General features: G+C 35.9%; 1 protein-coding gene across 15 annotated transcripts in view; it reads right to left on the bottom strand.

The window, feature by feature from the left end:
* SKAP1 (src kinase associated phosphoprotein 1) overlaps positions 1 to 27,522 on the bottom strand; it is a 300,217-nt gene that overhangs the window by 189,551 nt on the left and 83,144 nt on the right. For all 15 annotated transcript variants that reach the window (XM_055257337.2, XM_055257339.2, XM_063628803.1 and 12 more), the window contains exon 4: positions 24,455 to 24,556. In XM_055257337.2, coding sequence (XP_055113312.2) covers positions 24,455 to 24,556 — 102 coding nt within the window. The remainder of the gene's footprint in view (positions 1 to 24,454; positions 24,557 to 27,522) is intronic.

Raw genomic sequence — 27,522 nt, 5'->3', positions numbered from 1 at the left:
AGGGTTCTATAAGTAAGAAATAAGGTAGAATGGCTGGGCATGGTGGCTCACGCCTGTAATCCCAGCACGTTGCGAGGCCAAGGCGAGCAGATCACCTGAGGTCAGGAGTTCGAGACCAGTCTGGCCAACATGGTGAAAACCCGTCTCTACCAAAAATACAAAAATTAGCCGGGCGTGGTGGCATGCACCTGTAATCCCAGCTATCCAGGAGGCTAAGGCAGGAGAATCGCTTGAACCCAGGAGGCAGAGATTGCAGTGAGCCAAAATCACACCAAAGCACTCCAGCTTGGGCAACAGAGTAAGACTCTGTCTCAAAAACAAAAACAAAAAAGAAAAAGAAATAAGGTAAAATGAACGCTGGTAGACAATTAGCAGAGCATGTTACAACTTGGAAGAGGGAAATAGTTACGTTTTCAGACAACAGTAAAAAAAAGAAAAAGCAAGAGAAAAAGAAGCCAAGTTAATGTGGACAAATTGCAGTAAAACCTCAGAAGAGTGTATCAATCACTGAACAGAGAAATGGCAGATGAGCTCCAGCATAGCTAATATATTTTTAGTACTCGGAAAATATACAAGAAATTTTATTCACAGAGTCCAAATTATATTTAATGGATTATGGAAACTCAACAATTAAAACCAAATAAAAGTTTCTCACTTAGATCATTAGAAAGTTATCCTTGAAAATGTTAGTTAAATGGGCTGCCCTGGGCAAACAGGGCACAAAATCCAAGGCATTATGATAGAAAGCATTGTGACCTTTAGCTTTAAATTTAGTTATTTTCAAATTTATTTAACAAGTATTTACTAGTAATAATATGCATTATATTAAGAATAAATGTATTTGTTGAGCATTTCTGTGTGAAAAGTACCATGCCAGATCCTAGAGGCTGGAAGAGTGAGAACACAGAGTTGAATCAGACATTAGCATTACCTTCAAAAAAGAACATAAGGAAGAGGGAGATACATAGGAAGGCCTGGACAAAAAAGAGGGACAAGAGGAACGATGCTGAGTGGGGTCAGATTCCAAATAGGCCACAGTGTTGAGATTGGCTACTGTTCCTAACACTGCTCCAGGGACAGATCAGGGAGTCTTCCCAGGTCTGGTTGGCATATTGTAAGGGACACTCCGACCTTTACAAACACATGCTGCTGTTTTGCTGTTTGCTCCTGACACGTTCTCATGTTATTGCGGATTCTCATGTATTCTGAGCTGTTAACACTCAACAATTATTTAATGTCACAACTTCTAGCATGCTCATTTGAAAAAACAAAAACAACCAACGATCTTTCATTTTAAAAAGTAACATGTTCAAACAGCAAACTTAGGAAATATAGAAAAGCAAAAAGGGGAAAAAAAACAACCCATAATCTTATAACACAGAAAAACCCACTGGTAACATTTTGGTATATGTCCTTTCCATATGTTTTGTATCCTGCCTTTTCCCTTTAATATATCATGAACATTTTCCTATGACAATAATGACTCCTCTACTGACAACATGATTTTTAATGGTTGCGCTGCATTCCATCATATGGATGTACTATAATTTATTAAACCAATCCCATGTAATTAGACATTTAGGTTGTTTCTAACTACTTGATGTTCCAGGAGCTGTATTATTTCCAAGCTTTCTGAAAAGTAACTTTCATTGCTTATTTTTAATTATAAAAATTATACATGTTTTGGTGAAGAGAATTGTAGTCTTTTTCCTTTGCACACATATACATACATTTCAAAAAGTGGGAGCTCACTGTATGTACTGTCTTATAACCTTATTTTTTCACTTAACAAACTATTAACATCTTTCCATAATCATTATATAAATATTATTCTACAAACACCACTTTTAGTGGTTGCACATATCTGTTGCATGGTAGTAGCTCAGGTATTTCTCCTGTTTCCAATTTTTGTAAACGTCTACAATGAACATTATTAAATGTTATTGCATATACTTATTTTCTTGAATTACATTCCTAAAAGTTGAACTGGTAAGTCCAAAGGGCATTTACATTTAAGGTTTTTGTTACATTTTTCCCAATTTCGACTATACCAAACTATTTACCCACCTGCAGCGTGTGGTCACTCCCTATACTTTTACCCAACAACGAGTATTTTCACCTACTGCCACCCAACCATGGTCAGCCTGATACATTTCTATTGCTCTCTTAAGACATAATTAAATATCATGGCCAGGCGCAGTGGCTCACGCCTGTAATCCCAGCACTTTGGGAGGCCGAGGCGGGCGGATCACGAGGTCAGGAGATTGAGACCATCCTGGCTAACACGGTGAAACCCCGTCTCTACTAACAAACACAAAAAATTAGCCAGGCAAGGTGGCGGGCGCCTGTAGTCCCAGCTATTCGGGAGGCTGAGGCAGGAGAATGGCGTGAACCCGGGAGGCGGAGCTTGCAGTGAGCGGAGAGCACGCCACTGCACTGCAGCCTGGGCGACAGAGTGAGACTCCGTCTCAAAAAAAAAAAAAAAAAGACATAATTAAATATCTTTTCTTCAGAGAGGCTTTCTCTCGTCTCCACGTCTCCAGTTTTCTTTCCAAGTGCAGTTACTGCTCCTTCCACTATGCTCTCATATCACCATTTATGCTCCTCATTTTTGGTGCTTACTACTCAGTAGTCAAATTATTGTTCGAATATTGTCTTTCCAACTAGACTGTGTGCCTGTTTTTGGAGGTAAGGGTCATGTTTTATTCACTGCTGTAGTCACAGTGCCTGGCTATGTCTGACACACAACAGGCACAATAAATGTTGGATGAAGGTGCAGATTAGTGTCAGAACTCCCTGTTTTCCTAAAAAAATGCTCCAAGCTGGTTTATGGATTTCAATTCGTTTTTAAAAATTTTAGATTTTCAAGATTTATTTAATAAAGTATCTAATGTCAGACAGTTAGTTTATACTTATTTTCTTTTGGATTTCAATTCTAGATATAATGTGCTATACAAGAATCCATAGGTGTTAAATAAAAATAGGAAGTGTCCGGGATTACCAAAGTAAAATCCAGAGAGAAGCATTCATTAGTAGAGTAATCTTTAGGGAAGGAAAAACAATGTATATGTTTCAGACTTTGACTTTCTTCTATTTCAGAATCCATGACAAAAGTGCTCTACCAGATATTTACAAGCAAAAGAGTCTTCATACTATAAGTAGCTTTCATTTTAAAGGGAAAACTGTTCATTAATTCACACAAACACACTTTGTATTGTCAAAAATGTACACACACATCATCATCATTATCTTTGTGTGCAAACAATGTAAATCTACAAGTTATAACCAAGTAGAATATAGGGAAACTTAAAAATAGTTATGTTATATTAATGTTATAACACTTTGTAATCCTTCCAGGAGTGTAAAGCATAAATAATTTGACCTTTATTATAAACAATCTGGTAATGAACATCCTTGTACATACATCCTGCTCTTTGCCAGAACTGTCTCCATAAAGGGGGGAAATGCATTTGTTTGTTTTAGTATGGGCCAGACTAATTAAAACTCCTGTCAAAATCTTCCTGCCTCATCTTATTCTTAAAATCATGATAAGTTCATTTGTCTCAAAGCTACAGAAATAGAAATGATAAAAACAAAAGAAACTATAGAGCTTGTGGGAAGCTCCATAGGTCAAATGGCTCAGGCTCCTCAATCCTCTGGTGCTTCAGAATTGATTGGAAATAGCATGTACAAGGTTGTCTGTCATTGGAACACTTTTTTCTGCAACTCAGCATCCCTGTAAGTGAAGAAGTGATTTCGTTTTGAATGGCTTATCTGGATCAAATTCGAACACTTGGACATTATAGCTCACCTTATAAGTGCATTTCTTTTATGTTTGAAAACTGTTTTAAATGTTTGTTTTTATTCCTAGGTTGAGTGTGGATCAGAATTCAGAGCAGGACATTAATACATATCTAATAATCCCCCCACTGGTTTTTCTAGATTATTCCCCATTCTGATGACCACAGAACTTTAAACTTGAGTATTATCAAGATTTACAGAATACTAGGAATTTATTATAAAGCTCTCCAATCTAAAATGCTTTCTTTCTAAAGAACCATTTTAAGTGTCGACCACAAGGTGTGTGATAAGAAATTTCTTTCTTTTTTTTTTGATATGGAGTCTCGCTATGTCCCCCAGGCTGGAGTGCAGTGGCATGACCTTGGCTCACTGCAACCTCTGCCTCCCGCTTCAAGTGATTCTCATGCCTCAGCCTCCCGAGTAGCTGGGACTATAGGCATGCGCCACCACGCCTGGCTAATTTTTGTATTTTTAGTAGAGACGAGGTTTCGCCATGTTGGCCAGGCTGGTCTCAAATTCCTGATATCAGGTGATCTGTATGCCTCGGCGTCCCAAAGTATTGGGATTACAGGTGTGAGCCATCTTGCCCAGCATAATAAGAAAATTGCATAGGCAAAAGGTTTATGGTCATTCAGAAGGGACACTAGGATCAACACACTAAAGAGCAACAACTGCTATTTATTTAAAAAATTTTTAAAATATGTATTTTCCAAAGTGATCACTGAATATTAAGCTAATGGAACATTCTTTCTGTCAGTTTTGCTACAGAAAGGTTTAAAGTTCGAGACTAAGTGATAGAGCAGAAAATAAGTCATGGTTTTCAGACCAGGGTTCCAATACATCTGCACTTTAATTTCTCTTTTCTTTTTAAAAAATTCTTGCCCATGTAAGACATTTTATTATGTTTTAAAAATCTCTTTTAATCTACATGTTGCCCTTCATCCGTTTCTTTTCCTTATGATTTATCCATTTAAGTACCTGGAATATTTGACTCTGGAGTTTCCCACTGTCTGCATTTTGCTAATTGCCTACTAGCAAGGCAATTCAACATGTTATTCTAACGTCTCACTCTTAACACCCAGACTGGAGCACAGTGGTGCAATCTTGGCTCACTGCAGCCTCAACCTCCTGGGCTCAAGCCATCCTCCCTCAGCCTCCCAAGTAGCTGGGACTACAGGTGCGTGCCAACACACCTGGCTAATATTTTTTTCTTCATTATTTTTAGAGACGGGGTTTTGCCATGTTGCCCAGGCTGGTCTCAAACTCCTGAGCTCAAGCGATCTGCCTGCCTTGGTCTCCCAAAGTGCTGGGATTACAGGCATGAACCACTGTGCCCCGCCATGCCTCGGTTTCTTAATCAGAAAAATGGATTCTCATGCACGAAAGTATTACAGCTTACTGTGATGTCCATAATTATCACCACAGAGAGAGTTGAATACTGAGAAACAATGGCAAGAGTGAGATCAGAGAACCCATACTCTGCAACTGTTTGGCTTTCATCTGGGTTCCAGCTCTGCTACATGTGAGATGTGTGATCCCAGATGAATCTCATGCTCAGTTTCCTCACCTATCAAACAAGGATACTACTCGCCTCACGAGACTGCTGTGAGGGTTAAATGTGGTGATGCATTTGAACAAGGTTTTTAAAGTGTAAAGTGCTATAAAGTGTACAAATTTGTGACAGCATTACTTATTATCAGGGGCTTAAATGCTTTTAAAATGGAAAAATATTTTAATGTGTTGGAAAAATCTATCTCTTGAGAAAGATTAGATATGACACTGACTTGAAACAAGAGGGTCTATATGACTTAATGAATACTTGTGAAGGAATAAATGATACCCCCGTACCGAGGAAACTTGCAGCCCTATGACCCAGGAGCTCTGTGAGTGCTATAGGATGATAGCAGTGTAAGTTTCTGTCCTACACAAACATCTCAGTACCATTTAAACAACTTACTCCAAAGCCACCAATCAAAATGTCAAGTAATGATTTACAGTGGGTGAATACTGAAAAAAAAAAGTGCTGATTTTTATTTACCTTTCAATCTGTGCAAATCCATTAACTATGGATGCTAATGCTCTTCTTCAAAGCACTTTGCCAGGTCACTTCCTTTCTTCCACTCCACATCCTGTTTTCTCTGGGCTTCTCACATAAATTTATTTGAGGGCTCTCCTGCCTACTCACCTACCTTGCACCTCTGACCTTCTCCTCAACCAGCCTATATCTGAGCCTTCCTTTCTACTCTCCCTCGCCCACCAAACTTCCCTTCCATCTGTTTTTAAAGAAATTTCTGAAATACTATTTTCAGGTACTCTTGACTAGTTTGGAAGTCATTTTTCTAGAGCTGTGGTCTTCAATTTGGTAGCCACTTGCTACATATGGCTATTTAAGGGTATATTTAAATTAATTAAAAAATTAAATTTTAAATAGTTTCTTAGTCTTCCAGCCACATTTCAAGTGCTCAATAGTTAACAAATGTTAGTGACTGCTCTACTAGAAAATGCAAATATTATAGACCATTTGCATCACTACAGAAAGTTCTATTGGACAGTGCTAGAGCCCCCTTTTCTCCACAGTAGTGGAAGACAATGTGGTGTAATGGGAAAGATATGAATTTTGAAATTAGACGCCCTTTGTCTTTTTTAATACTGGACTTAAAAGATAACTATAAGAAATTATATAAGTGCCTAGCACAATGCCTGCCAGAGTAGGTGCTCAATTCATGGTAGCCATTATTAATGTGCTACTGCTTTTTAAAGTAACTCCTGACTCTCTGTTTTCCTTTTAGCAGGGCACACAAAAATCTGGAGGAGTAACAATCAATGTGGCTGGGTGTGGTAGCTCATGCCTATAATCCCAGAACTTTGGGAGGCCAAGGCGGGAGGATCACCTGAGGTCAGGAGTTCGAGATCAGCCTGGCCAACATGGTGAAACCCCACCTCTACTAAAAAAATACAAAAATTAGCCGGGCGTGGCGGCAGGCGCCTGTAATCCCAGCTACTTGGGAGGCTGAGGCAGGAGAATTGCTTGAACCTGGGAGGCAGAGGTTGCAGTGAGCCGAGATCGGGCCATTGCGCTCCAGCCTGGGGGACAAGAGTCAGACTTTGTCTAAAAAAAACCAAAAAAACAAAAAACAATCAATGTTACTTCTTTTCTGCGAGGCAGTGTGGCATACTAGAAATAATGTGAGTTTTGGAATTACAGAGACTTGATCAAATCCTACCTCTGCCCCCTTATTAGTGGAGGAACTTGGGCAGGTTAATTTTTCCGATACTCGAATTTCTTCATCTGTGATAAGGAAATAATAATACCTACAACGCACAGTAGTAATGATGATTAGAGGTAATGTGTGTAAAATACTATGTCTGGTACGTGGTAGGCATTCAATAAATTTACTATAGAAAGCAGGTACTATTAATTCACCTTATAGAGTGTCATGCATTCAGCATAGTTATGTGCTAAGTAAGTGATTGCTGTTGGTAATGAAGGCCAAGCTAATAAATCTTTTGCAGGATGGTAGTATTTATGCTTTTGTTTAAACACTTCTCCCTATACAGGGCTTTCTCTCGTACTCCTAGAATGCAGGTAAACTTAAATTTTTCTCTATGGTATTATCAATTCCAGTTAATTTTTTTTAATTTAAAAGTTTTAAAAATTTTATATGGGGGGAAAAAATTGAGTATTCACAATTCATCGGAAAGCCTTTAATTTACCATTATTTGGTAGTTTTTACTATTATAAAGACATTTATGGAGTGGTATGTGGATTGGAACTGCAGATTGGCATAAAGGACTGCCACTATCACTGTCACCAACAAGGGTTGCAGCTTAAAATTTTGCCTGGACAGCAAGTCTAAAATTTCTGCCATCAGAGCATAATCCAAAAGTCAAAACTCAAAAAAGAAAAACCAAAACCAAACAAACCACCAGAGGTTAAACATATGCATGAGACATTGGAAGCCTGGGGGAAGGAGAAGGGAAGCATTCTGCAACCCGCCTTCTTCATTCATGCTGCCAGAAGGGCAAATAAGAATTGTGTCCCTCTTGCTTCTGGCAGTTGGCACACACTAAGTGACAGCACATTTCAAGAAGCTGTTTTATTTGCTTGAGTTGTCTCATTCTTTCAGCTGCTGTAGTGTTGTGGGTCCTGCTAAAATATCTTTGGGGGAGTGGGTGAAAAGTGGTGAATCACAGATTTAGTAGCCAGTTATTCCCCAGGGGGGGAAAAAAACAACAAAGAGTGACCAAGTAACCAAGTAAAGAGAGCTATGAGTTCAATAACCAGGATTATCCCATGGCAAGGATTCTGTTATCGTTGAGCATGATTCCTTTATCTCTCAGAGACAATCAACCTTCAGCCAGAGGAGTATAACCTTAAAACCTCATAACTCAATTTAACATAGTGTTAAAGTTTGGGGGGATATTTATCAGTGCTGAGGCTGATATAATCAGTCTGAGGGACCCTAAAACAAAGAGCAGTGGGTGAAGAACATGTCACCTCTGTGCACATTCGTTTCCTTGATGAACAAGGGGCTATTAGCTGCAGACAAAGCATTATCTAGGTGAAGAATGATGCCGATTGTTTTAGCTACTTCTTTTGAAATTGTGGAATAGAACACAGAATCTTAGTGAGTTAAGGAGCAGTTTTTGTTAATATGATGTGGATTTTTTTAAAAAATAAGTTTAATTTGGCAGACTATATAGACACATATTCTTCGATAGCAACCAGGAATTAATTTGAAACATACATCTCTTTTAACCTCTGCTCTTAGACTCTTACCTCATTAAATCAAAAAGTTTAAAGATAATCACATAGGCTGGGCGTGGTGGCTCACGCCTGTAATCACAGCACTTTGGGAGGTCAAGGCGGGCGGATCACCTGAGGTGGGAGTTGGAGACCAGCCTGACCAATATGGAGCTATCCCGTCTCTACTAGAAATACAAAATTAGCCGGGCGTGGTGGCGCATGCCTATAATCTCAGCTACTCGAAAGGCTGAGGCAGGAGAACTGCTTGCACCCAGGAGGCGGAGGTTGCGGTGAGCTGAGATGGCGCCATTGTACTCCCGCCTGGCAACAAGAGCGAAACTCCGTCTCAAAGAAAAAAAAAAGATAATCATATAAGGCTTTTAAAAAATCTAGTTTTCATGCAAAATACTAGCTTTCATGCAAAATTTAAGAAGAAAGGCCATATATGGCATTTTTAGTAATATTCTAGTTAATAAAGCATCTAAGGAAGGAGAACATATGTTCATTGAACATGTGGCTTTTTAAAGGGCTAGGCATCATCTTCAAAATTTAATTCTCAATAAATTATAAACTTTAATTGTGAATTTTTATGCAAAATATTATTTCTAAACATACCTTCCCAATTAAAATTTTGCCACTCTCTTCACATTATGTTGTAAATTAATCATTGTCCTTACTGATTCTAAGTAGAAAAGTAACTTGTAATGCCTTTTTAAAAACTACCTCATGATTTTAGTTTGTTTTTTAAAAGTACTTTTAAAACAATTATTCTTATTTTAAAATACTTTATTTTACCTTTCAGCATAGTTTATTATATTATTACAGCTTTAAATAACTCGATAACGTTTATACAAGAATAATCATATTAACTTCTCTATATGCAGGTTTTCTGATTTAAAATATAAAATTTTATTATTGTTGTTGAATAGGCTTACTTTTATAATTTCTTTTTACATGCTCTCTGGATATGCTGGACTATGAAATGATAATTTAAGTTAACGTCTTGGAAATCCAGGAACTTTCATATAACAAGCTTATTAAAACATATTTCAGAAACTAAACTTTAGACAATAACATAAAATATCTGCTTTTATCATTTAAAAAATGACCAGCATATTTCATTTTAAAAGGATAGTAAAAGTTTCTTAATCAAAAACTTCTCAGGGATTTTTAACCACAAGGATTTACTGCAAACCTGCTGCATCTGCCAGGCCAGTAAAACTGCCAGCCCACCTCAGTCAATATCTCATATCAAGATGCCACGTTTTAAAAATCTTCCTGATCGGGTAAATATTATAGAATATATTCTTTTCTAACTCTGCAGATATAGCTTTCATGGAGACATTTATGAGCACTGAAAGAATCGAGGGAAAAATAAAACCCACACTGCTTTTTAGGGTTTTAAAAAAATTCTTTATTGGAATTTCAATAATTCATTTAGCAGAGTGTGCAAAAAATTTCATAGAAATCTTTTCTTAATTTTACACTTTTGCCATATATTGAAAATCATACCCAGCATGGTCTTGTATCACTTGGACTGAAAAATATAATATGTTAGAATTATTACGAGTGATAACGTGGGTAAGAGTTTAAAGAACATTATAACTAAATCGGACAGAACTCAATTTTTGCCTATTCTAGACAGGAAAAGTAAACTTAAAGTTGTGAAACTTTTTACCTAGGTTGTAGCTTCTGCATTGCTAGACCAGGACCTCTGCAATGTTCTGTACAGTGATTCATACTGTAACAGCCATAATTTCAAAATACAGTATCTCACCCTGTAACAATCATAAGCAAACTATGAAATTTGTCACAATTACTTACTCAACTGGCAGAATTTACCAAACCACCACTTGTGCAATTTCAGCTATTTCCCTTAACTAACTTCTTAAAAATAAAAAGAAACAACAAAATGTAATAATGTAAGAAATAACGTAAGCATGTAACAAGCAACAAAAATGCTGACAGAAGGCCAGCATTAGATAAAAATGTAAATACTCTGAAAGCTTATGATTTATGTGCCTTCACAAGTTAGTCCTCATTTATTTTTGCCAGATCTAGTTAGTGGAGTAACCTACCCTTCCTAACTGCACTGGAATTGATAGGAACTTTTCCACCATTTGTCCTAAATTTCCTTGCATCTGATAGGCAAAGTCATTATTCTTTCATATACGTTTTTATCTCAATTAGACAAAGCTGAGACATTTTATATTGCTGAAAAATGTTTTTCTGCTGCTAAGACAAGCTATATGTATTGCCTCTTATCACTGAACGAAACATATCTAACCAAATTAATATATTTAGAGTTAGGGAATTACATTAAAATTTAAAATTTTATCCATGGAACAAATATGAAAGCAGTAAAAAGTTTTCCCTGTTTAGCTCCTTCTAATGTATCTCATCCCAAACAAATAGGGAATTTTAATGAATCCAAATTAGGGGGAAAACATTTAAAATACTAATACTATCAAATTTAAGTAAATTTGCTATTTTTGAGAAAGCAAACTTGTAAAGGATTCCACATGAAGAGCTCCTTGAATCATCCTGATGTTTCCTAGGAAAATTAAGGAAGATGTTTGCTTTACAGATGAAAGCATTTGCACACACAGAGCAAGAAAGCAAAGAAGGTAGAAGTAAACTGCCTTACTTTCAGTTTCAATTATATGATAAAAAAATCATATTTAAAATAAGATACTTAACAGGTACTCAGATGCAGTTTCCTAGGAAATTCCCTTCTATCCTACACTTTGACAACTATTCTGATACCCCAAGAGACCCTGACACCCTCTTATAGCTACACAAGTTAAACTTCTGCAAACAATTTCTGTATTATACTGTTATCAACTTTAATATTCAAAAAAACTAGTCATTGTAATTTCCCTAATAGTGCTAAAAGAAAGAGTACAAAATATTAAGCTAATTAATAAATTCTGTTTTAAAAATAAGTATTCTAGAATGAACCTTTTCCTAATAGCCAAATAAAGACAGATCCCTTCAGAGAGCTTTGTGAAAATATATCAAGTAACTTAAAAACAATAAAGAATGTATACCCAAGAACAATCACAACTTCTTGGTGACCAAAGCAATTGAAATATGCATAGTAGTAAATAGCACAGGTATAACTAAAGGCCATCTTCTTCTTCTCTACTCAGATAAGAATGTTCCAGAGTTTTTATAAAAATCCACAATTTTATCTGTCTCATGAAAGCATGGCCTTTACATTAAAAAAAAATCAGGCCCAGCAGGTATCTAAGAAATCTGACACAGATCAAGAAATCAAGGTAAGATTGCCTAACTTGATTATAGTTAAATCTCAAAAATGTTATATCAAATTATTATTTTTTAAAAATACATACAAATTAGATCATTCCTATGTAGATCCATAAATGTTTTGCTATTAAGATGTTTGATCTGTAGGTTGGTTAACTTTTGTCTTCAGGTGCTCATAGGAATGTCAATACTAAAAATTAATATTAATAAATAGCTGAGATTAAAATTTTACTCACATATCTTAAGGGAGAAGCACATAGTTTAATAAAAGTAAATTGATTTCCTTATTTTTTTAAAAGTAATTATAATCTCTTAAAGTTGGGGAGAAAGAAGAAAAAATAGTCAAAATTACGAATTTCCTAATTAATATTTGATCATTGTATATTCTCACTCATTTCACCTGCGACTGACCCCTTTTCATTTTGTTCTGCTATGTCTATATCATTCTTCTCTTACAATTCCTCAATTAGTATAATATTCAGTACTCCCTTTTGGGGAAAAAAGGGCAATATTTAATATTAAAAAGCATGATCTCAAATTTATTCCTGGAGTTCCCAGAATAACTAAATAGGACCCCATATTTTCACCAGAATGTGATTTGAACATAAAGGCAATCTACCTTAACCATTACTCAAGTTTCTGAATAGCCTGAAACAAAACAAAACAAACTTAGGGATAGTGTCTAATTTTAATCACTTTTTGCATTGCCATCTAAGACATATTAATAGCAACTTTTCATTGATTCTTGTCTAGAGATCAACTATTTCAAGGCAGAAGGGCTACTTTTAATAGTCTCCTAGAAAACAAACATAATTTTTTGCTACCTGTAAAAATTTATTCCATAGGCAATTCGCATGAAGACATTTGCACACCAGTTCAGTGTCTTCTTCAGCTATTTGCTACTTACTTAGAATTTTAATATCTGAAATGTGGCTACCATAGAAGGAATGCTACAATAATAAGTTGTAAAATAATTGTAAAACTGGTAAAATTAATATATTGTAGGAGACACAGGAGATCTGATTAAATATGTTAGAAATGCTAACCACATCCATTTGTAATTGGCAAAGAAAAAAATACCTGTAAATTTGGTTTAAAATTCATATTTAACCCACTCCCTTTATTTATCTGTTTAGGAATACAAACTCTCAAGATTATAGTTTTATTTGTCCTCCCTTTAACTTGTGTAATAAGAAGAATATATGAAATGATTTTAAGAAAGTAGTATTTTTGAGGTTTTAAGGAATTAATAAAAGAACAGGAACTTCTCATATCTGAGTATGTGTATGCGTATGCACACATACATATAACAGTTTTAATTTTTGAATTCACTACATAAGCTCACATGTTGAGAACTTACATATCTTAGCCTTCCTCTTCACTAAAGCAAAACAAAATAAAAATCCAGAAAAGCCCAAAAGTAGTATTTCCTTTTACCACAAGAGGGAGCTAGAGAATTCTGATCGCTTTCGAGGTCTATAAAACCCTCTTTTTTTTTTTTTTTTTTTTTTTTTTTTTTTTTGAGACGGAGTCAGTCTCGCTCTGTCGCCCAGGCTGGAGTGCAGTGGCGCGATCTCGGCTCACTGCAAGCTCCGCCTCCCGGGTTCACGCCATTCTCCTGCCTCAGCCTCTCCGAGTAGCTGGGACTACAGGCGCCCGCCACTACGCCCGGCTAATTTTTTGTATTTTTAGTAGAGACGGGGTTTCACCGTGGTCTCGATCTCCTGACCTCGTGATCCGCCCGCCTCGGCCTCCGAAAGTGCTGGGATTACAAGCGTGAGCCACCGCGCCCGGCCTTCTTAACTGCTACTTTATAGACATTCAATTATAACAGGCCATAATACATTAAAGCATTAAAATACACATATATCCCAACATATGCCAAAGCAAGCACTACATTGGTGTGCTCTCCAGATGATCACCAATACCAACATCTAATAAACACTTAGGCATCTTCTAGTGGTTTATATGAGATTTTACTCTTGAGCACTCCCCTCCCCATAGGGCAGCTCTCTTGGTTAGGTGATCCCTTTGGAATGGAAAATATCAAGCAGTGTGATCAAATACCTAAGCACTGGAAGTATGACAGGGGCAGAGTGAGGTAAGGACTGAGGGAACTGAAATTTATGTAGTTTGGAAAAGTGAAGACTCTGGGGATAAATGTTCAGTCTTTAATACTTTCTAAAGGTAACAATATAAATGAATTAGGGGAATTATTCAGTCTCAGAAGATGATATAGAAAAGAGCAATGGCCTGAAACTAGGGGAGGAAAAGTTTAGGTTAGACATGAAGAATAAATTAGGAATAATAGTTGGGCGGGAAAGATGTCCAGCAAAGGAAGGACCCAAAAGGTAATCACTATATTTGATAATTAATTAAATGAGATATTAGTAAGAATGATGTGAATTCATTAGAAGGGCCAGATTAGATAACTCAAAGTAATTTTTTTTCCCTAAGCTCTGACAATCTCTAGGTTCAACTATATTCTTGGGCATTCACAAATGTCTTTCATTGATAATGATCACTTGTAGAGAGAAGAGCTACTAATTCTAGTTAACCCTATGTTTTGTTGATTAAAATAAAATCTGGGGTATTATAATGAGACAACATAATAACAAAATTAACCAAGACAACAATGTCTATCTTTCAGAGTATTCTGTGAAAATATACTATACCATATAAGCTATATTCTAACAAAATGGTTCAGCAAATTGGAAAAGGCTTCTATAAGTGAAAACTTCCCATAAAGGAACAATTCCTCTCTAAATCCCAATCTTTTACAAGCCAGAGAATCCATTCCATATAATCTTTCTTTCCCGCTAGACCAGTGTATCCGGACTTAAGCTACTTAGGGCCCAACATAAAAAAGTCTGTCACTCAAAGTTAGAAAGGCAGCCTAGAGCAGAAGTATAATATAGTTTATGAATTCAACAATCTTTCCCTAGTATGCCATAATATTCTAGATTAAGACGTGGTTCAGCATTATATTAAATAGTGTTATTAACATTTCTTTTTTACTTGAAAAGTCAGACTTCTATGTTAGGCCAAAATAAATTATGACTAGTAGAAAAACAAAAACTATTAAAGCAGGAAGAGTTGAATATATATATTAAGTATAAACACAAACATATACTTGGCCCAAAAGAGTTATTTTATGCCTAAACAAAATTCTTTCTGATTAAAGTGAATATGAGATTTTGAAGTAAAAATAGTCAGTGACTTTGGAGCTTGAGGAAGGACAGTCTGTTGGTTAAAATTATACCTCAGAATTCAGACCTCTAGAAATTTAGTCTTGATTGTCCTAGGAAAGATAGCCAAACTTGGGGTCATTCAATGTTCATCTATAAAGCAGATGCTACATTTAATTATAATGCATGTACAGATTCTAAGAACAAGGTAATAAAATATGTCGTATAAGATTTTCTAATCAACAGCATCCAAAGATATATAACCCCTCCCCACCTCTGATTGATTTATGTATCAATCATATATATATATAACATCTTTGATAATCATATACTAGAACTTTCACATTACCATTAAATTTGTTGACTAGTTTAGAATTTAGAGAGAAACAAAGAATACTCAAGGCATGATGAAAAAGCTTACTCTCATCTGTCAAGTCACTCATTTAAAAATCAACTATTTGCACTTAAAAATGGTCACTGTTATTTTGCCATTTACTGAATAGAAACTCAATAAATGTTTGACCTTTCAAAGAATGAACTTTTGCTCATACTCCGCTCTGGAAAAGATTTCTAAAAACACTTTGGCAAGAACCTAGGTCAAATATTATTTTAACTTTCTTCCGAACTACTGCAAGTCCAACCAATTAGTCTTTTCTGCAAACTCTGTCCCCAATCACCAACACTGGATTACGTACCATATGCTTAGTTGTGAAAGTGCCTGAATCGTCTTTCTTCGACTAGATTATTTGCTCACTAAGGAATCATATCTTATTCCTTTTTTGTATCCTCTACATAGCATCCAAACTCGTGATGAAATAAGGACATTCAATATTGGTATTCAACAACTAACTCTTCATTAGTAGTATATTAAAATCTATAACATGGACAAAAAGGCAAAAAAGATAATTAATTAGTTCTATGTCAAATCAATCAGGGGCTTAATGAATGTTATTCATAACTATAATTGTTGGCATTTATGGAGCTTTTTTGAAATTCTTTATAAACTATACCACTTCCAAATCATCCTAGGAAAATAGTAAGAACATATATAGGCAAGAGAGACACATGTATCTGAAGAACTTGACTGAAACTTGCAAGAAATCATCTAGGAGCCAAGATCAGGTCTTCTACAAAGCTGTTTGGAGGCTGCATTGAAAAGCATGCTGAGATCATGCAGGTGAGGGAATGCATGCAGTGTAAGCCAGGAGAGGTCACTCTCAGAGAGGTGGTCTTGGGTATGATACTGGCTCTATCACTTGCTAGTTGTAGGATGGAGACACTTAGTATCTTCCTTCCTTCCTTCCTTCCTTCCTTCCTTCCTTCCTTCCTTCCTTCCTACCTTCCTTCCTTCTTCACTTATTTCCTTCCTTCCTTCCTTCCTTCCTTCCTCCCTTCCTTCCTTCCTTCCTTCCTTCCTTCCTTCTTCACTTAGTTCTTTCTTTCCCTTTCTTTCTTTCTTTCTTTCTTTTCTTTCTTTCTTTCTTTCTCTCTTTCTCTCTTTCTCTCTTTCTTCTTCCTTCCTTCCTTTCTTTCTTTCCTTCTTCTTTCTTTCTTTCTTTCTTTCTTTCTTTCTTTCTTTCTTTCTTTCTTTCTTTCTTTCTTTCTTTTCTTTCTTTCTTTCTTTCTTTCTTTCTTTCTTTCTTTCTTTCTTTCTTTCTTTCTCTTTCTTTCTTTCTTTCCTTCCTTCCTTCCTTCCTTCCTTCCTTCCTTCCTTCCTTCCTTCCTTCTTTCTTTCTTTCTTTCTTCTTTTCAGATGGAGTTTCACTCTTGTTGCCCAGGCTGGAGTGCAGTGGCGCAATCTTGCCTCACTGCAACCTCTGCCTCCCAGGTTCAAGCGATTTTCCTGCCTCAGCCTCCTGAGTAGCTGGGATTACAGGCACCCACCACCACGCCAAGCTAATTTTTTTGTATTTTTAGTAGAGAGGGGGTTTCATCATGTTGGCCAAGCTGGTCTCGAACTCCTGACCTCATGTGATCCACTCACCTTGGCCTTTCAAAGTTCTGGGATTACAGGCTTGAGTCACCGCGCCTGACCACTTAGCATCTTTAAAATTTAGTTTTCTCTTTGTTAAAACAGAGACTAGATTAGGTGATTGCCAACTCTCTTGCAGCTCTTAAATTCCATTATTTTATGTAGAATTTAACCTAAATGTATGGGTTAAATTTGCAAGGAGTTTGTTTTAGTGAAAGAAGCACTATGGAAGATGTCCAGCTAGCAACACATGTGAGAGCACTTTACTGGGTACTGGATGAAAAGTTAGAGTTTAAACACACACCAACAGCCCAAAATGCTGGGCTGAAAATGAAAAACAGGTCATTCATAGACAGATAATTGTTATTGTTTTTTAATTCTTCACAAAAACATGTATAATCCTTGGTAACCATTTGTTTAAGTAATATAAATTACTGTCAACTTGGAAGCCCAGTTTGTCATCTTCATCTGTGATTTATACCAGACTATATAAACGACATGATGTCTTAGATCTAATAAGACATTTATCTTCATGAAGGAAGCCACTGTGATCCTGAGTGACAGTTTACTTACCCTTATCACAGTAAACTCAACACCAAGTCCTTATTTCTCCCAATGATCTGATATCTGATGGACTCACCTAAAGCCAACACAAACTTGTTCAGAAATCCACCAGGTTCATGAAAGTGTGTGTTCTACTGTGGAATTCATTCTTTGGCTCCAAAAACACAGACATGGATATAAGTTTTTATGTTCTTCCACAGTATGTGCCTCTAAACACACATACATAACTTCCATTAGCTTTGACAGGAGTCATGTGCCTTTATTAAAGAAAAATATACCTTCTAGCTAATAACAAAGATCAAAGCAGTTGTCTGAAGAATAAAAAGAAAATGAGAAAAATGCTTGCTTGAATATATGTATGTATGCATATATGTTTATTTACAGACTTATTTATGGAAAGAGAATATATTGAGTCATTTTCATTATCTTCATATCATAGAATAAAAAGGAACTAAAAACTCCAAATATGTTCACATAGCTTACATAGTTTTAAAAAAATACACACGAAGAAAGTTAACAAGCCTAACCCCATCAGTGAGAAGGAAGTAAATGGCTTGCTGTTTTTAAGCCATTAATTTTTTCAATCTACTAGGGTCCTATTGGTGCTAGAATACTATGTATTATCGGTGCTAGTGTACCATTGACTGAACCTACATAGGTTTCTAACACTCCAAGTAAAGCAGCCCTAAATTACACACATTTTAGTCCGAAGTTGTCAGCAAGATTCCATCTAAGATTTACCCTGATCAATGAGGTCATTTACCTCTAATCCCTGCATCATTAATTCACATACCTCAGTAAACACTGTAAGAAGCTCAGGTTATTTACTCTGTGAAACAATATAATTTATACACTAAAATCAGGCCTTACCCCTGACTCACAACAGTGGGGATCTCAAACTGGCTTATGAACATTTTTTATACTCACTGAGTATAAAGTCTATCAGTGGCCGGGCGCAGTGGCTCACGCCTGTAATCCTTGCACTTTGGGAGGCCGAGGCAGGTGGATCATGAGGTCGGGAGTTCGAGACCAGCCTGACCAACATGATGAAACCCTGTCTTTACTAAAAATACAAAAATTAGCCGGGCGTGTGGCGGGCGCCTATAATCCCAGCTACTCAGGCAGCTGAGGCAAGAGAATCGCTTGAACCTGGGAGGTGGAGGTTGCAGTGGGCCAAGGTCATGCCACTGCACTCCAGCCTGGGTAACAGAGCTAGATTCCGTCTCAAATAAATAAATAAATACATACAATAAAGTCTATCGAGGGTGCTCTCATAGATTTAGAGGTGAAACTAAATAAGTGGAAGTTCTAGGAATAGGATTTCAGTTCATTAAGAGGGGGTCTTTTTAATCAATTAGAGCTCTTTATAAGTACCTAATATGACCCTGAAAACAAAACAAAACATGGAAAAAAATGAATATATCTACAATTGTAATTGGAGATTTTACACAGTCCTCTCAGGAGAGAAAAGAAAATCTAGGAATATAAAAGATTTAAAGAGTATTATTTATAAAAATAAAAAGAGTAAGAGTGTAATCAATAAATGTTTCCGGGGCACACATAGCACATAAGCAAAACCTGATCATTACAGCTAAAAGGAAGTCTCAACAAAGTCCAAAGAATCAAAATAATATACACTGTGCTCTTAGATTATAATGTAATAAAATCAGAAGTCAATAATAAAAGAGTAGGTTTTAAAATTCTTGAAACTACAACCAAAAAAACTAAAATAAAAACTAGAACAAAAACACAAAAAATGCTTCTAAATAACACGTAAGTTTAAAAGGATATCATAAAGGAAATGATAAAACACTTAGAGATTATGAATGAAATTTTGTGGGATGCAGTAAAAGCATTTAGAGGATAATTTTTAGCTGTGAATACACTTATTTTAAAAATCAACATTATATCCAGTGAAAAAAGCAATAAGGAAAATGAGTTGGAAAGCCCATAAGAGTAGATGTCTACAGAGGAACAAACATCCACCTCAGCAGAACTCTTCAAAAAGCAATGGCTTTGAAATCTATTGGAACTCTAGTCCCTCAGGTGGATTAGATGTGTCATCCTTGGTCAAGTCAATTAACCTGAATTAAAGCCTGAATACTTTACCTGTAAAATAGGTAACAATGTCTTCCTCTCTGAGCTGGTTTGAGAATTAAATGAGATAAGCCATGGAAAGCACTTAGTAAAGCATCGTAAACACTCGATAAATGGTTCCTATTACTAGATGACTTTATCATCCCTTCCAACTCCCAGATTCCATGATACTAACTTTGGCACCATGAAATTGAAGACAAACTTGAACTCCGGCTACAATAATTTAATCAATAAATTAAACCATTTTAATTTCAGAATACTAAAACAGTTTTGTTTAAAATAGATTCATATCTAATGCTTTCTCCCCACTATTATAAAAATAAAACCCACAATGATCAACAAAAGCTAGTCTATTATTATTCATAATCTTAAATCCAAAATTGACTTGTATTTCAGAACTAAAATGAAAACAGAGAAATGTCTTAAAAGTGCTAAAAATAGCACTGTAAAAATGGATTCTTTTTATTTCCAGAATATTCTCTATATTTTTAAATGTACTTTTCAGAAATGGCATGGAGTTCAAAATAGCTACTATTGGTACTTTACATGTTTGCAGTTCCTTTTAAATCAACAAGTATGTAATAAAATCAATCAACAACAGTCTCTTCAGTTATTCATTACTACTCTTTTCCAATGATGGTTACAGGTCTTTCCTTTTCCAGTTGTTTCTCATTTTGCTGAAGAATAAGAATCTTCTCTAACCCTCAACATCCTGATGGACAAAGAAGCTCTAAAATATTCTCACTTCTATCCAGATTTAATTGTTAAATATCCATTCACCCATTCTTTAATTAGAATATAAACATATATAACAAATAATACATTATCATAGATTTTAGGTTTCTTCTAAAATAATTTTATTTTTTTCTTTTTCTTCCAGAAGGAGTCACTATACTCTGCTTATAGAATGATCACTTTCCCCAATCCACTTTAAAAAATAATGTAGGTATGCAGGGATTCTTCATTATACTAACAAAGTAAGTTTATAAATACATTAAAATCCACTGTATATTTTGGACACCGAAAACAATCAGATCTTGAGCTTTGTAGTTGCTTGGCTCTTGTACTAAGTATTGTGGTCAGTGTTTCCTACTACATTTTTTTCCTTCCATATGGTAAAAACTATGCTTTTAGCTTAGAAATCTAAATGTTATTACTTGGTAGCAAGTTTTCATTCCCAATGGTGGGGCTGTGCTCTTGTGAGTGTCTCTCTCTGCCTTCAAATTGTGGGCGTCTCTCTCTGCCTTCAGATTGTGGGCATTTACAAAGGAAAAGGAGAAGGAATTGTAATTAGGTGGCAACAGGCTCTCATTTTTATGCATGGGTTAGCCTGTAACCTTGGTTTTCATTTTTTGCGTGTACCTGGCCAGGTTTCTATATTCTTCTAGAACTCTTTGTAGTTTTCACAAAGTCATGACCTAAACACGATATGCAGCATAGTTACTGCCCCTCATCACTAAAGTTATGGGTGGATGGGCCCAACTGTGTATCCTTTTATAATGGCAAGTCTAGGATACTACTCTAGCTGACAGTGGAAGACAAAGTATCTGAAATATTTTCACATTTTCTAATGAAGACAAAATTCGAAAAGCCTAAAATAACTGTCATTACAAAGAATGTTAAAGAGGAATATCTGGGAGGCTGAGGAGGGGGGGGATCACGAGGTCAGGAGAGCGAGACCATCCTGGCTAACACGGTGAAACCCCGTCTCTACTAAAAATACAAAAAATTAGCCGGGCGCGGTGGCCGGTGCCTATAGTCCCAGCTACTTGGGAGGCTGAGGCAGGAGAATGGTGTGAACCCAGGAGGCAGAGCTTACAGTGAGATCCCACCACTGCACTCTAGCCTGGGTGACAGAGCGAAACTCTGTCTCAAAAAAAAATAATAAAAAATAAAGAGGAATATTTTTTCTTTATAAATAATTGACTTAGCTATCTATAAAGACACTAACTTTATATTTTTTATTTGTCTACTTATTAATAGTTTTCCCAATGAGATGGTAAGCTCCATGAGGGCAGGGACTGTATCTGCTTTCTCACTGCATTTTTCACCTGCAGCTTAACACAGTGTCTTGGTGTTACCTAGGAATCTTTAAATGAATATTTGTTTAAAAAAATGAATAAGTAGCATATCAAGTGTTATCATTCTCTATAATGGTAAAATCTAATTAAATAGGATATAGAGATTGCTCAAAATTTTGACATCTTTATAACTTTCTCTTTAATTTCACAGGAAATGTATGTATCTTTAATTTTCAGGGGATGAAAATGAACATTTATTGTGCCTGTTATGCATTAGGCACTCAAGCACTGTGCTAGATTCAATGCTTTGCAGAAACTCACATTTAAACAGTATCACATCATCTTACAATCAAGTTTTTAACACAGAAATAGGTCTATTCCTACCTCTACCATTGACTATGTCACTTTGGGAATTCTTTTAATTTCATGCATAGAACTAAAAATAAAAATTTATTAAGTAAGAATTTAATATTACTAATATAATGAACTCCTCTCTTATGAGGAACTGTTACGGAACAAAGTTTTGCACTTTGGAGTTTTCCAGATTTACCTCTTTCAACACAAATGTTTTTCCTAAATTTCAACTATTTTAATGAAAATATTTTTAAGCATAGTATTTTTATCTGTATGGTCTTAGCCAAAATGTTTGGAGTATGAATCTGCCAAAATGTTTGGAGTATGAATCTATTTTTTTGGATATCTCAGATAAGGATAGTGGTAAGGATAGTAGAGTGGTTAAGAGCAGAGGTTTTAGAACCAGACTATGTAGGCGTAAATCCTGGCACTACTACTTATTAGCTGTGTGATTTTAGATAAGTTAACTTCCCCGAGTCTGTTTCCTTGTCTGTAAAATAAGGATAATCCTAATACCCACATTTTAGGGCAGTCTTGAGGATCAAATGATGACATACACAGAGTGCTTACCATACAGATGATGCAAGGCAAATAGTAAGTGCTCAATAAATGCTAGCTAAAAAAGTTTTAATTTATTAAGGTACTGAGCACTTAGGTGAGCATGCACTCTTTTTCTCTATCATAGAAAATGACCCCAAACTGCTATTTTAAAAAAATTATTCTTAGATAAATTTTATTTATAGATTTTGTTTTCTATATAAAGTTTTGTTCTTGTTTCTTACCTTAATCTTATTTGTTAATTGATGCCTTTATAGTACCCCTTCTTCTAATTTGAAGCTCTACTGTGGGCTGAGAAACCAAAACACTGTATTGGTTAGAGACTTGTAAGAAGATTCCTCAGCAAAGGGCCTCAGGGGTTCTTCCAAGAGCAAGGTATATAAGTCACATCTATTTCCACTTAGAGGCCTTTCTGGATTACTTATTGTGTTCTCAGTTGTGTTTGGGAAAGTTGGAAATACCAAATAAGTGACCTAAAGATTAATGAGGCACTATTGTTCTAATTCTGTCAAGCATTAGATTAATCAAAAACAAATGAAAAGTTGATTTCTTCCTGTTTTGCACTGTTAATTTTCTACAAGTATTAATCAGCTACCAATGTAATTATTAAACTTTCAATCCAAACAATGTTTTTAGTGTAATACCTAAACCAATACACAGATCCTATATTACAAACCCCATTTTAAAACTTGGGTATTACTAATTGTGCTATTATACAAAGCCCAAGCAAAATAAAATGTTTCTGTGTGATTCAACCCCCAGTTCTTATGTGGAGGTTATCAAGTCAGTGAAAGGGAAAAAAACATGAATCGTCAAAAAGGCTAAATGAAATAACAATCAATGGATAAAGTAAAAAGAGAGAGTAAAATAGAAATTATAAGCTCTCGAAATCTAAATAAAAAGAAATGGAAAGATTGCAGACTAACAAAGAAATGAAAGGAATAATTTACCAACTTTATTCCCAATCCCTAAGTGAATAATGTGTTTCCAATTTAATGTTCAATTTAGTAGCACCTCTACCTTTTTAACCCTACTGGGAAGGCATGAGAGAGACTCTGATAAGAAAACCATGCGCATCCGTGATGATGAAACCTTCTGCTCAGGTGGCCACATGCCAGAAGAGGCACAGCGGATCCCCACACTTGGGAAATATAGGCCCTGAGCCAGAAACTGGCAGCCATCAGGCCAAAATATTTATATTTTATGTTATCTTAAAAATTCATGTATATTTTGCATTTCACTATGTTATATACTATGGAATTTTGAATATAAAAATAATGTTTCTAACAATTGAATTATTTAACTCCTCTCATTCCCAAATATTCAAGTAAAATTGATGCTCTAGGAAGATTTACACTGTAGTTCTTGTGGCTTTCCCTTCCCCTTGAGCAATACCAATATGGTCAGGGGTATGTGAGAAGTACAGGTGAAATGGTATCTTATTATATACTATGATGAGCTCAAGGGTCTCAAATGATCCACAGAAAATTTATAATCCAACAATCATTAAATAAAAGCTTCAATTCTCATGTAAATCAGTGAAGCTAAAAAATCCAAAAGAATGGTATAAACTAGGCCCTGAAATCTTAAAATGCCCTCTTAGCTATTGAGCTACAGTTTTTATAAAAAGATCAATAATGATGTCTTCCTGTTCCAATATGGAATTAGTGTCTCCCTAAGTACATTAACTTCAGAAGTATTGAATTACCAAGGAGGATCAGCACCACAATGAAACAAATAGTTTTTCTTTGCAAACTAGTGATTACCAGTACAGAAAACCCACCAAAGGCTGCTGGATACAAAAACAACAAAAGGCAAAGATGTCAGGACAAAAGATAATGAAGTATGGTGGTCACCCAAAATCCAGAAGGATAACACTCACCCTCATCCTGATAATCTGACAAAAAGGGTGCATCGGATGTGAGGGACAGGCCAAGAGTCCCACTGTGATTATCATCAGAGCTGTCCTGTCCAATGTCTCCCCCTGAGGGACAAAAAAAAAAGAAAATAAGGTCAACCTTTGGGCATCCTTATAAAAGGATACAACCTTATAAAAGGATCTGTGTGTGATCTCTTCCAGTATTTGAAAAAAAAATGTATCTTTTACTGGATGATGAACATGGCCACTATCCATTAACATACAGGAAACAGTTAAATAGGTTCAAGAACTGACTTACCTGGATGAAAAATTTTCCACTCAAGTAACTCTCTCACTAAAACTTAGGAACTGTTAGCTTATAGTGGGAATACCTCTTGCCACCAGAAAGAAATTTCTCTATCATACTTAAAATAAAAACATAGCTATATAAATTTATATTCAGCCAGGCACGGTGGGTCACGCCTGTAATCCTAGCACTTTGGGAGGCCCAGGCAGGCGGATCACCTGAGGGCAGGAGTTCAAGATCAGCCTGGCCAATATGGTGAAACCCTGTCTCCACTAAAAATACAAAAATTAGCGGGGCGTGGTGGTGGGTGCCTGTAATCCCAGCTACTCGGGAGGCTAGGGCAGGAGAATCGCTTGAACCCGGGAGGTGGAAGTTGCAGTGAGCCAAGATTGCACCATTGCACTCCAGCCTGGGTGACAAGAGCGAGACTCCATCTAAAAAAAAAAAAAAAAGAATTAAATTTATATTCCTATATACTATGTCTCCAATAATTACAACCTTTACCCTGCATGCCTCTATTTCAAATGAAATAGGACTGACCCAAAGGTTTAACCTTCTATACATAATATAATATAGCAAGGTCAATAGTCTTTCTCTGAAAAGTAAGAGAAGTATTATAAAAATAGAGAACACCTAGACTTTGCTGGATGGTATTCCTATTTGTTCTGCAACGTTAACGAAGTTCTTTCTTTGTAATTCTAGTTTACAGCCTAGGCAACTGACCTCTTAGGAATTCTAAAAGCCCTAAGAAGATAATATTTATTCTGTAAAATGGCTTTGATAAAAGGTAATGTATACACAATACTGAATTATGCAATTAATGCTAATCTCTTTTGTGTGTTTTCAATATACATTGGATTGTATTCTGTAGAAGTGACCGATGTTATTATACTTTAAAAGGTTCAGACAGAAGATGTTAGCTCATTCAGAAACCGGAAGACAAGGCTCTAAGTATTGCAAATGGCTTTCCTTAAAATCCCCCAAAGAGAGGTACAGTCTGCTAATAAAAGGACACTGACAGCTGCTTATTTAATTTCACAAACATGAAAATAGGATTTTCAACTGAATTTAATATTATCTCAAATACTAATTTCCAAAGGAAATCACCAATGCTAATCTCAGTAAATACTGTAGAGTTTTGGCCTTGGATTTCAACTAGGGAGCTGTGAAACCAAACAACCTACATAGAATCTGTATTGCCTCACTTTAAAGGTTTATTTCCTACAATTAAACTAGAAAGCTAGGGAGGTTATAAAATGATAAAAAGAGAATGGCTGTAGCCTTCTCTTTCCATAAATTAGATGATCATATCTAGACTCTTCTTCAAATGCTGTATGGTAGGTAGATGTCCATAACTGAGTTGAACACCTACAAATATAGGACTTTAGAAATAAACCATAAAATTTATTATGGAAAAGAGAAATAAAAATTGTAGAAAACTCACACAATAGTCATTGGCCAAAGCCAGAAGAAATACTCTCCTTTACTAGTTTACTTATCAGTACACAAAGTTTATAGCTATGCTTAAAGCATCACTGTGTAATTTCCATAATAACTAGAAAAATTCTCAAATACTGGACTGAGGATTAAAATGCTCAAATTTTACATCACTGGAAGTCCACTAAAATTATATTATCAACACAATCTAAATGTACTGCCTGGCTAGTAACCTGAAAGTGAGCTGCAAGGTTAAATGGAATTTTTATTTTAAGCCGAATAAAAATCTTTAAAAGTAAAAAAAGTACTGGAATTGCCAAGCAAAATTTAACTTTTGTAGGATATACTGAACATTATGTATAAACTATTATTCTGGACTCAAAGTTTTCTGCTTGCTTCAAAAATGTGGCAAATCCACCATTAAAGAAAAAGAACCTAGCCAGGCGCAGTGGTTCACACCTATAATCCCAGCACTTTGGGAGGCCAAAGCAGGTGGATGGCTTGAGCCTAGGAGTTCAAGACCAGCCTGGGCAACATGACGATACCCCATCTCTACAAAAAGTAGAAAAATTAGCCAGGCATGGTGGCTTGTGCCTGTGGTCCCAGCTACTTGAGAGGCTGAGATGGGGGGGATCGTTTGAGCCAAGGAGCCAAGGATGTAAAAGCTGCAGTGAGCTATGACTGTGCCACTGCACTCCAACCTAGATAACAGAGTGAGCCCTGTCTCAAAAAAAAAAAAAAGAAGAGAAAAGAAAGAAAAGAAAAAAGAAAAAAGCACATGCTCGCATTCTAAGCATTTTAAAAACATGCAGATCAGGAAGGGCTTTTTTTTTAGTGAACTTTTTAGTTTGGAATAATTTTAGATGTATGTAAGTGTTGCAAAGATAGTACAGAGTTCCTACATACCCTTCACCCAGTTTTCCCCAATGTCAACTTCTTACATAATTGAGGTCTATCTGCCAAAACCAATAAATTAACATTGGTATATTGCTATTAACTAAACTACAGACTCTATTTGGATTTCACAGGTTTTCCATTAATGTACATTTTCTGTTTTGGGATCCAATCCAGGGTATCACATTGCCTTCACAGTCTCAGTTTTTAAAGTCTTACCCAAAACACCTGCCTGGATTTGGCACTTGCTTGCCTAACTTCAGATGGAAAAGTCACTTCCACATGATTCCTATGGTTTCTGAGTATAGTCACCCAAGGTGTGCTTTCAACAGCCACCCCTGGTGTCAAACATGAGACAGTTCCTCTGTAAAGTACACAACGACATAGATATACAACTCAATGAAGCAAAACAGAGCCTAGGTCAGTAGTACAAATGGTTGTGGTGTGGGAACAT

Source organism: Symphalangus syndactylus, chromosome 20, assembly GCF_028878055.3.
Source record: "Symphalangus syndactylus isolate Jambi chromosome 20, NHGRI_mSymSyn1-v2.1_pri, whole genome shotgun sequence".
Lineage (NCBI taxonomy): Eukaryota > Metazoa > Chordata > Mammalia > Primates > Hylobatidae > Symphalangus > Symphalangus syndactylus.
The sequence above is the reverse complement of the archived record's forward strand: the minus strand, read 5'-3'. Positions and strand labels throughout refer to the sequence as shown.